The sequence below is a fragment of the Canis lupus genome, chromosome 1 (genome assembly GCF_048164855.1).
Source record: "Canis lupus baileyi chromosome 1, mCanLup2.hap1, whole genome shotgun sequence".
Lineage (NCBI taxonomy): Eukaryota > Metazoa > Chordata > Mammalia > Carnivora > Canidae > Canis > Canis lupus.
Genome location: NC_132838.1, coordinates 101,093,353 through 101,109,734, shown reverse-complemented (window position 1 = coordinate 101,109,734; position 16,382 = coordinate 101,093,353). Strand labels below are relative to the sequence as shown.

Below are 16,382 nucleotides of genomic sequence, written 5' to 3'. Positions count from 1 at the left end.
CGCCAAGAGGAGCCAGAGCAGTCATGATGATGCCTGTGGGAGGAATGGAGGACACATCTGTGGACTGTGCTGTGTCCCTGGGGAGCAAGAATGGCCAAAGCTGTGGGCAGGCACCACCTTAAGGACTGATGGGAATATCGGCTCCAGCAAAGTACGGGTACTCAACCCAGAGGGTCCTTCCAACAACTGCCAGGTGTCTCCTCTCTTCCTGTGCCACCCCTGCCGTCCTACCAGGCACCAGGCCCTTCTGCAGGCCCCTTCCTGGCTGATTTTGCGAGATGGCACCATGATCCTGCATGTCCAGGAGGGAAAAAAAGGACTCCACAGCTTCCCACATGCCTGAACTAGGGACCCTCTTCGTTCTGGTAGAGGCCCTACACCACCTGGACTCCCATCCTTCCGGTAGAGAGGGAGGCTGGCACTGACCGGATGTTTCGGGTGAAATACCACTCAGGGGAATCCCTGTCTTTTCTGATAGAGTCCCCGCTGCCCCAGGCTCCAAGTACTTCCAGGTCAAGGGGAGGCCGGATATGACTCCAGCGCCCGTCCCCTCCTGGTCCCATCCAACTTCCCCTGAGCTAGCTGTCTGGAAACAAAGCCCAGATCGGAGACACGGAATGACGATCCTTTGGGTGATCAGCAGTTAATTGTTACAGAAAGAGAAGGAATTAAATCACTTGGAGGCTGGCACTCCACGGTGAGACGTTCTTCCCATATACCGCGTAGGATGGGAGGAAGCAACTCTGCCGGGTGTGCGTGCCAACCTTGTCTTTACCAATGTGAGACCAGCCTGACTTACACTCACCCCTCAGGGTGTTCAGGGAGTCTCTCCCCTCCGGCCGGTCAGGATAAATGTCTCCTGCCTGTGAGACTCCTGCACACCTCCAGCCAGTTCTCAGCCCCCAAATCTGCTGTCTGCCTGGGCTTGTAAAATCTCCTGCAGATGCCAAAGTTTAGTTTTCCACCAAACACCCAAGTACAGCTTTTCAGTGCTTTCTCAGAGTATCCCGCAATCATAATGGGAGAATTTAACTTTGTAAAGAGGCAAACACTACATCAGGGATGGATTTTTATATTTCTGCATGCCTGCATTTATGAAAGTGCTAACATGATGGTAAGAATGCACGCTAAATTTAAACATATATAGTGTTTCTGCTAAAAAAAAACAATATTCAACTGAGTAAATTTGAAGATCAAATTATCTCTATTGAACAATTTATAAATTGAACAGCATCCCATCTTGCAAATATTAAGGGAGCTCCAATGGGGCAGAAAGGTTTTAAAGGCAGGACAAGGACGTCATAAAAACAAAAAAGGAGGGACACCTGGGTGGCTCAGCGGTTGAGCGCCTGCCTTCAGCCCAGGGTGTGATCCTGGAGTCCAGGGATCAAGTCCCACATCAGGCTCCCTGCATGGAGCCTGCTTCTCTCTTTCTCTCTCTGCCTATGTCTCTGCCCCTCTCTGTGTGCTTCTCGTGAATGAATAAATAAAATATTTTAAAAAAAGGATTATTTGGGCAAAGTCATCCCCATTTGGGGGGACAATGGGGACTTATTAGGTGGATTACATCACTACTGTAACCAGGAAACTTTGGGCTGATTGAGGAAAAGTTAAAACTACAACATACAACTTAAAACTAAAACTACTAATCTACAATAGGTTAGCTATTAAGCCCAGGTTTGGTGATGTAGTGGTAGCAAAGCAACTGTATTCAGGGCTTGGGGTTTTCTTTTAAACATGCCTTTGTTGCTTCAGTGTCTTATTTGTAAATGAAAAGGAAAATTGCTGTAACTCACATACAAGAAAATAGGCAACTGATGTTTTTTTGTTTTTTTTATTTATTTATTTTATTTTATTTATGATAGTCATACAGAGAGAGAGAGAGAGGCAGAGACATAGGCAGAGGGAGAAGCAGGCTCCATGCACCGGGAGCCTGACATGGGATTCGATCCTGGGTCTCCAGGATCGCGCCCTGGGCCAAAGGCAGGCGCCAAACCGCTGCGCCACCCAGGGATCCCAGGCAACTGATGTTAATGGAAAAGAAATACATAAGATTTATAATTGGCAAGTAAAACAAAAGATGCTCAAAATCATGAATCCTTCAGGAAATGCAATAAAAACTACACTAAGGGGACACCTGGGTGGTTAAGCAGTTGAAAGTCTGCCTTCAGCTCAGGGAATGATCCTGGGGTCCAGGATCAAGTCCTACATGGGGCTCCCTGCAGGGAGCCTGCTTCTCCCTCTGCCTATGTCTCTGCCTCTCTCTCTCATGAATAAATAAATAAAAATCTTTAAAAAAATAAAACTACACTGAGATTATACTTCACACTTATTACATGAGCTGAAATTAAAGAATGGTCATATCAAGTGTTGGCAGGTATGTAGAAGATACGGACTTCCATCCACTGTTGATGTGAATGCAAAAGCAAACAATCGTTTTTTTTTTTTTGTTTGTTTGTTTTTTGTTTTGGCAAACAATCATTTTGATCACAGTATAGCAGTTTCTTCAAAAGTTAGTATTCATCTACCACGTGACTCAGATATTGAACATTACTGACAAAAATAAAAACAGCATGTCTGTATGAAAGTACTGACACAAATGTTTGTTGAGTGCTTTATTTTCAATAGGCAAATCTAGAAATAACCTAAAAGCCCATAAAAAGGATGAATAAAGTAACAGCAGCATACCCAAACATAAGAATGTTAGAAAAGTGAGCTACTCATAATATCATTGATGAAAGTCAAAGTAATTATAAAACACAAAGGAAATCAGGAAAAAAAAAAGAGTAAACAGTTTGATTCCAAACACATAAATAAAAAATGTGATGGCTTCCATTGCAAAACAAAGTACAATGGTTACCAAGAGGTGGGTAGCGTAAGGAGAGATTGTAATAGGGCAGGAGGTAAATATAACATGACATATATAGTCATTATCAAGGTTATGATGGTTTTCAGAGATTCATATGCTTGTCAAAACTTATCAAATTGTACATTTTTAAACACGCAGTTTATTAGCATCTGTAAATTAAACCTTTATAGTTTTAAAAATTGGCTCAAAAATATGTTTGGCAACCCTATACTGACAGTCCCACCTGTTCCCATGTCCTCTAGGCGTCAGTCTTACCTCGGTGTCTGCAAATACCGGGAGCAGTGAAGGACATTTCCACCAGAGCCAACAGGAACAGTGCCTGGGTCTTAAGAGCCACATCAAAAAACTACAGATTCCTCCACCCCTTTTATTTTTATTTATTTATTTTTAAAGATTTTATTTATTCATGAGACACACAGAGACTGAGAGGCAAAGGGGGAAACAGGCTCCATGCAGGGAGCCCGATGTGGGGACTCGATCCTGGGTCTCCAGGATCATACCCTGAACCACTGAGTCACCCAGGCGCCCCCTCCACCCCCTTTAATATCTTGTTTTCCTCTCTGTGCAGTAATGGCTTTGAAGTGGTAAACAATGAGGGGGGTAAAGGAATCAATAGCTTTCAATTATTTTATCTGACAATGACTTCAGCTACATAAGAAAGGCACACCTGTACCTCCTAAGATTTGTGCACACACTAATCCTGCAGAGTCACTGTCACAGAAACTTGTCCGGATGCACTTTTAGAAGAGGCACACTGCATCCAGTTGGCTGCAGTCTCCTCCATTTCCTATTAAGCCAGTGTTTCTGTACCAGTTACAGTTTCCCCCTGCCCCCTGTGGTCTTAGAACCAGTGACCCTAGCCTAGTGAACTGTGGACATCAGAGCACAGAGCTGTTTGTAGACATGGGAAGATACCACCTCAATGGTGCTGACATCCCCTGTGAGATCTCTTTTGAGTACGGGGAAAAATTCATGCTGCTTGCAGAAGCATCTGAGGGTCTCACACCTGCCCCCTCCTTGGGGTCATCACTGAGGATCCTAAAATCACATGGTATCCAGGCCTCAAATGAAAACCAGAAAGCCCTGCATAGGAGGCTGTGGGGCAGCAATGCAAATTTAGTCAAAACTGGCAGGCTGCTTACTGAAACACCTGGCTGGCTCAGTCAGTAGAGCCTGTGATTCTTTTTTTTTTTTTTTTTAATATTTTATTTATTTATTCATGAGAGATCCAGAGAGAAAGAGGCAGAGACACAAGGCAGAGGGAGAAGCAGGCTCCATGCAGGGAGCCCAACGTGGGACTCGATCCCAGGACTTCAGGATCATGCCCTGGGCCAAAGGCAAGCACTAAACCGCTGAACCACCCAGGCTGCCTGAGCCTGTGATTCATGAAGTTTTGAGTTTGAGTCCCAAGTTGGACACAAAGTTTACTTAAAAAAACAAAAAACAAAGCAAAACAAACAAACAAACAAAAAAACCTGGCAAGCTGTTTTCTGCCTTCCTCCTCTCCCTCGACAGGCACAGATAATTGGAGATTCCTAAAAAGTTGAGCCTTTGATGACTGATGAGCCCACGTCTCTTTATAAATTAGCCTGTACAGTAAGTAGAACATTCAAAATCAAAAAGGACTTAAACAGTAAGGCCTTGATTACCATGTCGGCCAAATCAACGTGCAGCAGATAGTTCTCCGGTCTGTGACCTGGAAAAACTCATCACAAGTATCACATAAGACCAAGATATCCCTGAAAAACGTAGTCATTCTCTGTAAACTGCCAGCCAAACTCATGATATTCTCTGGATCATCACTGATTTAGGTCCATGCCTTGAAGGTATTCAAGGAAGAAGGAAAGCTGACCCCTAAGACCTTAGGTTACTGCTAATCTGCTGTAATTCATAAGAACAGAGGTCAGCCTGAGTACAAGGAGTACACTGGGGTGAGGACAGATGCGCACTGTGTGGACCTACCAGCTGGCAGAGGTGAAATAGTCACTGAACTGTCAGTTACATAAATTTAGAGGGATCTCTGGACAAGTTAGAAAATGCAACTTAGCCACATATACTTCCAACATAACTGAAATTGTAAGGAATATCCAACTGTAAAAGATTCAAATCAGGCAAATGCCTCCTCAGAGTTTCACCAGTGTCATTACACTGAATAAGGAAATTGCATATTCATTATACAATTATGCCTTTCTCTAGTGTGAACTTTCCAATGTTGAGAGAGGTTAGATTTTCCTCTAAACGATTTCCCACATTCACTGCACTCATAAGGCCGTTCTCCAGTGTGAACCCTGTGATGGTAACAGAGAGCAGTACGAGTGATAAAGGACTTCCCACATTCACTGCACTCATGTGGCCTTTCTCCAGTGTGAACTTTTTGATGATAATGGAAACTGGAACTATAGGTAAAGGATTTACCACATTCACTGCATTCGTAAGGCCTTTCTCTCTTATGAAGTCTCTGGTGTACTGAGAGGGAAGATGTTTGGATAAAGGACTTCCCACATTCACTGCACTCATGAGGCCTTTCTCCAGTATGAACTCTGTGATGATAATGGAGGGCAGTGCTACTGATAAAAGATTTTCCACACTCATTGCACTCATAAGGCCTTTCTCCTGTGTGAATTCTCTGATGATAATAGAAGCTGGAACTAAAAGTAAAAGATTTCCCACATTTGTCGCATTGGTAAGGGCTTCCACCATTATGAATTCTCTGATGTATTGAGAGGGAATGTTTTTGCCTAAAGGATTTCCCACATTCACTGCACTGATAAGGCCTTTCTCCTGTGTGACCTCTCTGATGATACCTGAGGGAAGACCCAGAAGTAAAAGATTTCCCACATTCACTACACTCATAAGGCCTTTCTCCTCTGTGAGATCTCTGATGATAAGTGAGGGCAGAGCTAGAGGTAAAAGATTTTCCACATTCATTGCACTCAAAAGGTTTTTCTCCAGAATGAACTCTGTTATGATACTGGAGTTCATACCTACAAATAAAAGATTTCCCACATTCATTACACTCATAAAATCTTTCACTTGAATGAACTTTGAGGTGCATATTGAGGCTATTTCTTCGGGTAAAGGACTTGCCACATTCACTGCACTCATGAGGCCTCTCTCCAGTGTGAACTCTGCGATGATATCGAAGAGCACTATGAGTGCTGAAAGATTTCCCACAGTCACTGCACTCATGAGGCCTTTCTCCAGTGTGAATTCTCTGATGATAATGGAGGGCAGTGCTACTGATAAAAGATTTTCCACACTCACTGCACTCATAAGGCCTTTCTCCTGTGTGAATTCTCTGATGATAATGGAAACTGGAACTACAAGAAAAAGATTTCCCACATTTGTTGCATTTATAAGGGCTTCCTCTACTATGAATTTTCTGGTGTATTGAGAGGGAATATTTTTGTCTAAAGGATTTCCCACATTCACTGCACTCATAAGGCCTTTCTCCCGTGTGACCTCTCTGATGGTACCTGAGGGAAGACCCAGAAGTAAAAGACTTCCCACATTCATTGCACTCATAAGGTCTTTCTCCTCTGTGAGATCTCTGATGATAACTGAGGGCAGAGCTAGAGGTAAAAGATTTTCCACATTCACTACACTCATAAGGTTTTTCTCCAGAATGACTTCTATGATGATACTGGAGTTCATACCTACAAATAAAAGATTTCCCACATTCATTACACTTATAAGGCCTTTCACCTGAGTGAACCTTTAGGTGCACATTGAGGCTATGTCTTCGGGTAAAGGACTTGCCACACTCACTGCACTCATAAGGCCTCTCTCCAGTGTGAACTCTCTGGTGATAATGGAGAGCAGTATGAGTGCTAAAAGACTTCCCACAGTCACTGCACATAAAGCACTGTCTTCCAAGGTGAACACCCTGGTCCTGAATATGTGAATGTTGGGGACCAAAGGCATTCTTGCATTCTCCCCAAGGATAATGACTTTTTCTGCTTTGTAAAGTTGCTCTGCACTGGATGATTGTGTTTGGCTTCTCCCTACTCTCAGTGGCCTCTTGCTGCAGATGCCCCGAGCCAGACAGAAAATCTTTCTGAACTTCCCCACAGGTAAAGGACTTTCCAGAATTGTGGAGTCCCCAGCTCTTCACAACAGAGGCCCTGTCTACACGGTTTCTGAATGGTTTTTCAGCCACGTGCTGCTCCTGCTGCTGTTTAAACCGTATACTAAAATAAAATCGTTTCCCACATGCCCCACACCTTAACAGTTTTTGGCTGTTTTCTTTTCCTTGCTCCTCAGCCAAGTGGAAAATGTCTCTCAAGACAAGACTACACATCTCACAGGGGTGGGTCATCCGGGAAGTCAGAGCTATCCTGGGCGTCCTGGTCTGTGACACACCTCCAGAAGCACTCTGTTCAATGGGTGCCTCCACAGCCTCTGCTCCACAGCAGCAACCTGAACACAAAGAAATGCTGGTGAAATATGTGTTGACTATAGTGATGGGTAAGCCAATCACATACATGCCAGTCTTACCTGAGCATAAACGTATGGCATGGTTTTCTAGACACTGGAGATGGAATTCAGTTGAAGGAGTGACTGCTGTGTGTTACTGGGCCCTTAAGATCAAAGTATCATGGAGAGCTCACTAGAAGAATACAAAACTAAGGTATGACACCAGGAAGAGAGCCAGGGTCTACAACTTGTTCTCTGCCCACAGCTTCGTGTAGGCCCATTTTTGCTGCAGATATTTGGCTGAGTAGAAGGCTTTGGAAAATCCAATCACAAGAAATTTGCTACTGTTCAAGGTCAGTTCAGGGATTTGTTAACATCTCATGGCAAACTGGGCAAGTGTGAATGTTGGACTACACAGAAAGAGCAGTGAGAGAAAGGGGTGAGATGGAGGCCTGAGGAGCACCGATTACCCCTGCGCTGGAAGTCAAGGCATCACCAAAGAAACAGAACCCAGAAGTCCACAAACTGCCAACAGAGAAGAAAGAAAGCCAGAAATGGGGTGTGGCCATTGCCAACTACAGCAAACTCTGGTTGAACAAACAAAGGTACCCAGTATGATATGAACAGAGGCCTAATATCACCGGCTTTCCCAGCTGTGATTCGCCAGAAACAGGCCCTCTATGAGCCCACCTGGTCATGTCTGCAGCATACTCTGATACATGAAGGACTCCTCCCTGGAAGCCCTAGCTGAGGAACTACATGGTACCAGGAAGATAGAAATACTGTAGGACGGGGCCCCTGGGTGACTCAGTCAGTTGGGCATCTGATCTTTGATTGCAGCTCAGGTCTTGATCTCAGGGTCGTGAGTTTAAGCCCTGTGTTTGGCTCCATGCTGAGTGTGGAGCCTACTGAAAAGAAAAAAGAAAACAGAAAAGAAAAATACTGTAGGAGGGATCCCTGGGTGGCTCAGTGGTTTGGCGCCTGCCTTTGGCCCAAGGCCTGATCCTGGAGTCCTGGGATCGAGTCCCATATCGGCCTCCTGGCATGAAGCCTGCTTCTCCCTCTGCCTGTGTCTCTGCCTCTCTGTCTCTCTCCAATAAATAAAAAAAATAAAATCTTTTAAAAAATTAAAATTAATGCAATCCTTATCAAAATACCACCAGCATGTGTCACACAGCGAGAACAAACAATCCTAAAAATTTGTATGGAACCACAAAATTCCCTGAATAGCCAAAGCAATTCCGAAAAGAAAAAACAAAACTGGAGGGGTGCGTGGGTGGCTCAGAGGATGAGTGAGCGTTTGCCTTCAGCTCAGGGCATGATCCTGGATCCCAGGTCTGGGATTGAGCCCCACATTGGGGTGCCTGCAGGAAGTTGGCTTCTCCCTCTGCCTGTGTCTCTGCTTTTTCTCTGTGTCTCTCATAAATAAATAAATAAAATCTTTAAAAAAAAAAAAAAGAAAAAAGAAAAAACTGGAAGCATCACAATTCCGGATTTCAAGTTTTATTACAAAGCTGTAGTGATTAACATAGTATGGTACTGGCACAAAAACAGATAGATAGATCAATGGAACAGAAAAGAGAGCCCAGAAAGGGACCCTCAACTCTATAGTCAACTAATCTTCCACAAAAAAGGAAATATTATTCAAAGGGAAAAAAAGACAGTTTCTTCAACAAATGGTGCTGGGAAAACTGGATAGCAACATGGAAAAGAATGAAACTGGACCATTATTTTATACCATACATGAAAAAAAAATTAAAAAACAGATGAAAGATCTAAATGTGAAACAAGAAACCATCAAAATCCTAGAGAACATAGACAGAAACCTCTTTGACCGCAGCCATAGCAACTTATCAGACACGTTGCCAGAAATGAGGGAAGCAAAAGCAAAAATGAACTATTGAGACTTCATCCAGATAAAAGGTTCTGCATAGCAAAGGAAACAATCAACAAAACTAAAAGGCAGGCTACAGAATGGATGAAGATATTTGCAAACAACATATACGATAAAGGCTTACTATCCAAAATCTATAAAGAACTTAACAAACTCAACATCACAAAACAAATAATCCAGTTAAGAAATGGGCAGAAGACACGAATAGACATTTTTCCAAAGAAGACATCCAGATAGATGGCTAACAGATGTATGAAAAGATGCTTAACACTATTCCTATCAGGGAACTACAAATCAAAACCATGATGAGATATCATCTCACACCTGTGAGAATGGTTAAAATTAACAACACAGGAAACAAGCGTTGGTGAGGATGTGGAAAAAGGGGAACACTTTTGGACTGTTAATGAGAAATGCAAACTGGTACAGCCACTCTGGAGAACATTATGGAGGTTGCTCAAAAAGTTAACAGAACTACCCTACAAACCAACAATTATATTTATCCAAAGGATACAAAAACACAGATAAGAAGGCGTATATACACCCCGATGTGTACAGCAGCATTATCGACAAGAAGAGAACCATATGTCCACTGACTAATGAATGGATAAAGAAGATGTGGTATATTTATACAATGGAGTATTACTCAGCCTTCAAAAAGAATGAAATCTTGCCATTTGTAATGACATGGATGAAACTAGAGGTTATTAGGCTAAGTGAAATAAGTCAATCAAAGAAAGACAATATCATATGATCTCACTCATATCTGCAATTTAAGAAAACAAATGAACAAATGAGAAGGGGGAGTAGAAAAAGGAGAAAGAAAAAAAAAAAAGGGACGCCTGGGTGGTTGAGTGGTTGAGCGTCTGCCTTTGGCTCACAGCGTGATCCTGGGATCCAGGATTGAGTCCTGCATTGGGCTCCCTTTGGGGAGCCTGCTACTCCCCTCTACCTGTGTCTCTGCCCACCCCCCCTCTGTGTCTCTCATGAATAAATAAATCTTAAAAAAAAAAAAAAAGAAAAGAAAAAGAAAAAGGATACAGAACAAACTAAGAGTTGATGGAGGGAAGAGGGTGGGGATGGGCCAGATAAGTGATGAATATTAAAGAGGGCACTTGTGATGAGCACTGGGAATTGCATGTAAGTGACAAATCATGGAATTCTACTCCAAAAACTATTACTATACTACATGTTAACTAAGTTTAAATTAAAAAAAAAAAAAAAAAAAAAAGCAAAAAACTACCACATGGTCCACCATTGTCATTTCTAGATATGTATGCCAAAGAAAATCAGTATCTCCACACACATACCCACTGCAGTATTATTCACAATAACCAATATGTGGAAATATCATTAACTGTGCCTGTGTGTTTAAAGTGACAAAGAACATTTAGTATACACACATACACAGGAATATTCAGTCATAAAAAAGAAAGCAAAATTTCCACTTGCCACAACATGGATGAACCTGAAAAATACTATGCTAAGTCAAATAAACCACACAGTAAAAGACAAGTATTGCACAGTATTACATATAAGGATACTCTTGAAAAAACAAACATACCCAAACTCACAAAAAAAGAAAACAGGATGCCAGAAGCTAGGACTGGTGGAAATGGGGAGATGGTGGTCAGGGATACACGCTTTCAATTAAAACATGAGTAAGTTCTAAGGACCGAATGTACAGCAGTTTGAATACAGTTCTTTTCTTTGTCTGTTTAAGATTTTATTTATTTATTCATGAGAGAGAGAGAGAGAGAGAAAGAGGCACAGAGACACAGGCAGAGGAAGAAGCAGGCCCCCTGCGGAGAGCCCAACTGTGGGACTCATCCCAGGTATCCAGGATCACGCCCTAGGCTGAAGGCGGCGCTAAACTGCTGAGCCACCAGGGCTGCCTTGAATACAGTTGTTAATACTGTATTGTACACCTGAAATTTGGTAAGTGAGTAGATATTAAGCTTTCTCAACAATACTAAAAAAGGTAAATTTTTTTTAAGATTTATTTATTTATTCATGAGAGACACACACACACACACAGAGACAGAGACACAGGCATGGGAGAAGCAGGCTCCATGCAGAGAGCCTGATGTGGGACTTGATCCCAGGTCTCCAGAATCACGCCTTTGGCTGAAGGCAGCACTAAACCACTGAACCACCCGGGCTGCCAAAAAAAGTTATATCAAGTGATCAGTGTGTTGATTGCCTTAATTTAGGTAATAGTTTCATATTCTATAATAAATCATCATATAATACACCTCATTTATTTTTAAAGATTTTATTTATTTATTCATAAGAGACACAGAGAGAGGCAGAGACACAGGCAGAGGGAGAAGCAGGCTCCCCACAGGGAGCCCAGTGCGGGACATGATCCCTGAACGGAGATCACACCCGGCAGACGCCCAACTGCTGAGCCACCCAGGCATCCCAAATCATCATATAATATACTTTCAATAATATAATTTTATTTGTCAATCATTTCTCAAAAGTTGAAGGAAGGCGACCAGATGGAAGAAGAGATGTAAACACTACAGAAAGAACCATAGAGGACGCTCTTGAGAAGTAGCCCATGGTCCACTTAAGAAGTAAACATGCCAATGCCCGCAGTTTCAGGCACAGGCAGGCACAAGGAAATGTCACCTAAAACAAGGCATCAAAAGCCGGGCCACAGAAATGGCACGGATCTGAACACATGTACCCAGCTGGGCAGAGGACAAGCCAGGTGCAATCCATCAGCCTCACTGCAGGACTACTGACCTCCAATGTCACCCTCAGGGTTCAGTACACAGGGTACGGGGACTGCAGGGCAGAGGAAAGGGCACACCAACAACTCAGAGCTAGCCACAAAAGCAACTACCCAGAAAGCTGGGGAAGCAAGCAGTGCCCACAGGCCACACATGAGAAGGACAAACCATCCCCTGGAAAAGAGAGGAGGGGGATGTGGAATACAGAGTCTACTACTCCAGGTGAATGAGGACGGTGAAGGCCTTACCCAGTGAGGATATAAGTGTAAAGTTCTCCAGCATCACATGGTGGTACAGCCGTCTCTGAGCCTCATCCAGAAGTCTCCACTCCTTCCAGGAGAAGTACACGGCAATGTCCTCAAAGGTCACGCCACCCTGTCAGGAGAGCGACAGATGGAACCATGAAAATTCTCTCTCTCTCTGAAAACCCACAACCCAACCCCCACCCCCCCACAGCACCCCAGTCTCCCCTGCCACCTCAGCTCCCCACTGTAAGATAAATGCCAGGTCCTGGTGCCGCTAATGCTGCACTCCTCTCGCCTTCCCGTCAATCACTGTTCAGTCCTCAGTAGTAACAGACACGGGACACGTAGGTGCAATCTAAGCTCTGGGCGTGGCCTGCAAGGTCCCATCCTCCTGTCACGATATTCCCAATGCAGGCTCTCCAAGATTATGCCCTGAGACAGCCAGGTATGGGCCCTGCTTTACCAGAGAGTCCTCAATATCAGGACCCTGAGGTCCTTGGCTCACACTTCCTATCCATGTGCACATGATTCTGTAGACTGTACCTCTCTCCTGTCTTCAGACCCCACAGATGAACGCCCACGCCTTCCTGCCCCCACACCACACGATTCTCCCACCACTCACTCTTGTACTCGTCACAGGTCATCCAAAGGATGTTTGATGGCTCCACTACCACCCCAGGACTCTCATGGATCCCAACTGAGGGAAAGCCTCAGATGCTGCTGAGAAGCCCTCCTCAACCTGCCTGTAATCCTCCCTTCAATGACAGGCACTCACAAGCACATGTCAACTTAGGATACTCACAGACCCTCTTCTACTTCTGTGCTGCCCATGCTGTCCCTCAACCATCAGAACCCAGCACTGTCCACTGAACCGTTGTGAAGACCCCAGCACTAAAGGTCTCCCTGCCAGGCACAGTGAAGCAGCAATGATCACATCTGCCCAGACCTTATCCAGCAGCAAGACTTTGAAAGACCCCAAATATGGTAAAAGCTGATCCCAAAATTCTGGTGAAGCCCTACAAAACTGGTAAGATAGTAGCCCCTGTTTCCCAAACACTCGTAGGTTCAGCATTTGACTCTTGATCTCAGAGTCCAGAGGTCAAGTCTCATTTTGGGCTCCACAAGGGCATGGGGCCGCCTTAAATCAGACAGACAAACACAAAAACAAAAAAAACAAAACTCCCAGTTGTCCTCTGCTATCTCTTGTTCCATCCATCATCCCGTGGAAGGCTTGCCCATCTGACTGCCAGATCATTCTCTCTACCTTCACCTGTGTTCGCAATGCCCAGCAACTATACAAACTCACGCTGAACAACAGAACCACTCTTCAGCACAGTTTAGTAGGACCCGGTGACCTACTAATAGCACTGCCAATATTCTCTGCATTCCCTTCCTTTTTTTAAAAAAAGATTTTCTTTACTTATTCATGAGAGACACAGAGACAGAGACAGAGGCAGAGGCATAGGCAGAGGGAGAAGCAGACTCCACGCAGGGAGCCTGATGTGGGACTCCATCCCGGGACTCCAGGATCACACCCTGGGCCGAAGACAGGCGCTAAACCCCTGAGCCACCCAGGCGTCCCTGCATGCCCTTCCTAAATGGGACCCAATTCTCCCCCTGCTCCGCACAACAGCCATCACTTTGGGAAGCCTCCAATCTGCAACTTTCCCCCCAGTTTCCCAAAATGTCCTGTCCAGCTGCCCACTCCACACCATCACTCACACTTCCCTAAGACATCTAAGATGTTTAACCATGTCAAGACAAGTTAGGACACCCCAAGGGATAATCAACATACTGCCAACTTCCATCAGGTTCACGGGAGCTTCAATCCCTTCCGCTGCTATTCATAACGGAAAACCTCACTAAACTGGAGTCGGGAGGTTGCACTTCGGGGAGCTCTCAGGCACTACCAATGTGATCAACTGCAGGCCCAACAGAAAGCGATGGGATTGACCTTATATGGGACCCGACTTCACTACCTCAGACCCCAAAAAGACAGGCTTTCCTGATCACCGCACCCAAGATCTCAGCCAATGAGAAGCCGCAACTCCCAACTTACTCCAGTGGACTTGTAGTTTACAACAGCCTCCCCAACTTCCCCCCTTTCCCCTTAAAATAGACTACCTCTCTCTTGTTCTCCACACTGGCCCGCTATTTTGACTCAGCTGCTTTATTGGAAACCGCAGTTCTCTTTCGCTCCCACATCAATCCATTTTTGCGGGGAACTGGCACTTTTTAAGGTTCGCGTAACGAAGGCCCTGGGGTTTGCCCTGACTCCTCCCTTCCTTTTCTCACCTGCAACACCCACAATCGGCCTCGGCCCTTCTCAAGACATAGACCAGTCAACCGGTTCACCCACGTCCACTGGCCACGGAGTCCATCAACAATCCACCGACTGCTGCGAGTCCCTCCTCCTCGCTTACCCCCGCGGGGCGTGCCCTTCTCTGCGGCCAGATAAAGCCTATGTACACGCGGGTCGCCCCCCTCTCAGCACCGCCAAGACAGACGGCCCCGTCAGGCAGCGAGGGCGCAGGCTCACTGGCCGCGCGGCACCTGCTTTGACAGAAAGAATGGACCCGTGCAGCTCCCCGCTGCTGACGAACCCCCACCCCGCAGTCAGCCCCTGCCCGCCCCTCCCCTGCTGCCCGCTCCAGCAATACAGCCCGCAGGCGCTCACCCGCGGGGACCCCGCACACCGGCGCCTCCCTGTCCGGAACGCCGGGGCGGGGCCGGGACCGCAAGGCCAGGAGCAGGCGCCCCGCGCTCGGGCCTTAGGGGTCTGGGTGCGGGGAGCGCGGGGAGGGTCCGGGGGATGAGCGTTTACCTGCGCCGGGGTCCTGGGCGCGGCCGCAGCCATTGGACTCGGAGGCGGAGTGGGCCCGGCCCTCCGTGTGCCTGGCGAGGACAGTGGGTCCCTTTGCGTCTTCACGATTAGTCACCCCGACTCTGAGCCCGACCCCTGGGGGATAAACATACCCAACCAGAGGAAAAATATTTACAGGGAGATGAGGCCGGAAGCCCCGCCCCCTAGGATGGCGCCCGCCTAGAAACCCGGCATTGTGTTCCCTCATTGGCTCCTCGCTGCACCGTGCCCAGGCTCTTCCCGGTAGTGTGGTTTCCAGAGCTCAGGCAGCCTCCCGTAGGGGGTCCTACACCCAGGAGTACTGGAGCAGAGGTCACGTGGCATCCTGGGGCCTTTGGAAAGTGCTGCTCCTACCCAGAGGCACTGTCATCACTTCCTGTTAAGGGCGGAGAAAGGGGCGGCCTGGGTGGCTCAGCGGTTTAGTCCCTCTTTCTAGTCCAGGGCCTGATCCTGGAGAACCGGAGTCCCAGGTCAGCCTCCCTGCAGGGAGCCTACTTCTTCCTCTGCCTGTGTCTCTGCGCCCGCCCCCCCCCCCCCGCCCGCGTGTTTCTCATTAATAAGTAAATAAAAACTTTAAAGATAAATAAAGGCGGAGAAAGGTCATAATTTTAGACTCCAGGAAGTTCAGTCAGCTTCCAACACACTATTATTTTAGGTGCTCTCAAATCCTTTTACTTTGGTAAATTACATGTCATTTCGTACAGCACTCCAGATATATAATGAATGTACATAGTTGAAAGATGTTGCTCATCAATGCTTGTATCCCGAAATGTTAGTCAGTTTTGGAATTGGTTAGGACGAATACAAAATTACCTGTTTTTTTTTTTTTTTTTTTAAGATTTTATTTATTTATTCATGAGAAACACAGAGAGGAGAGAGAGAGAGGCAGACACACCAGGCAGAGGGAGAAGCTGGCTTCATGCAGGGAGCCCGACGTGGGACTCGATCCCGGGTCTCCAGGATCAGGCCCTGGGCTGAAGGCGGCACTAAGCCGCCAAGCCACCCGGGCTGCCCTGTTTTTGTTTTTTTAAAATATTTTATTTATTCATGCGAGACAGAGAGAGAGGCAGAGACCTAGGAGAGGGAGAAGCAGGCCCCACACATAAACCGGATATAGGACTGGATCCTGGGCTCCGGGATCATGCCCTGAGCCAAAGGCTGATGCTCAACTGCCTAGCCACCCAGGCGTTCCACAAAAGCCCCTGTTTAAAATTAAGTCTAAGACATTGTTAAGGTCTTTAGGCTTTAGTCAGTGATTTGTGACTTGGGCAGCATCTCATCTAGCAAGTAGAGGGCAGCTCCAAAGCGCTACAGAAAGGGAAAGGTTTTTAAAGATAGGACCTAAATGTCATAA

The 16,382-nt window shown here is 45.8% G+C and overlaps 1 protein-coding gene across 1 annotated transcript; it reads right to left on the bottom strand.

Moving 5' to 3' along the window:
• Positions 1–2,600: 2,600 nt before the first annotated feature.
• On the bottom strand, positions 2,601–15,390 carry LOC140631456 (uncharacterized). Its single transcript, XM_072822854.1, is given in 4 exon segments — positions 2,601–5,137; positions 5,139–7,288; positions 12,169–12,295; positions 14,990–15,390. Coding segments are annotated over 4 exon segments (2,406 nt in total). The 5' UTR covers positions 15,023–15,390; the 3' UTR covers positions 2,601–5,041.
• Positions 15,391–16,382: the final 992 nt, after the last annotated feature.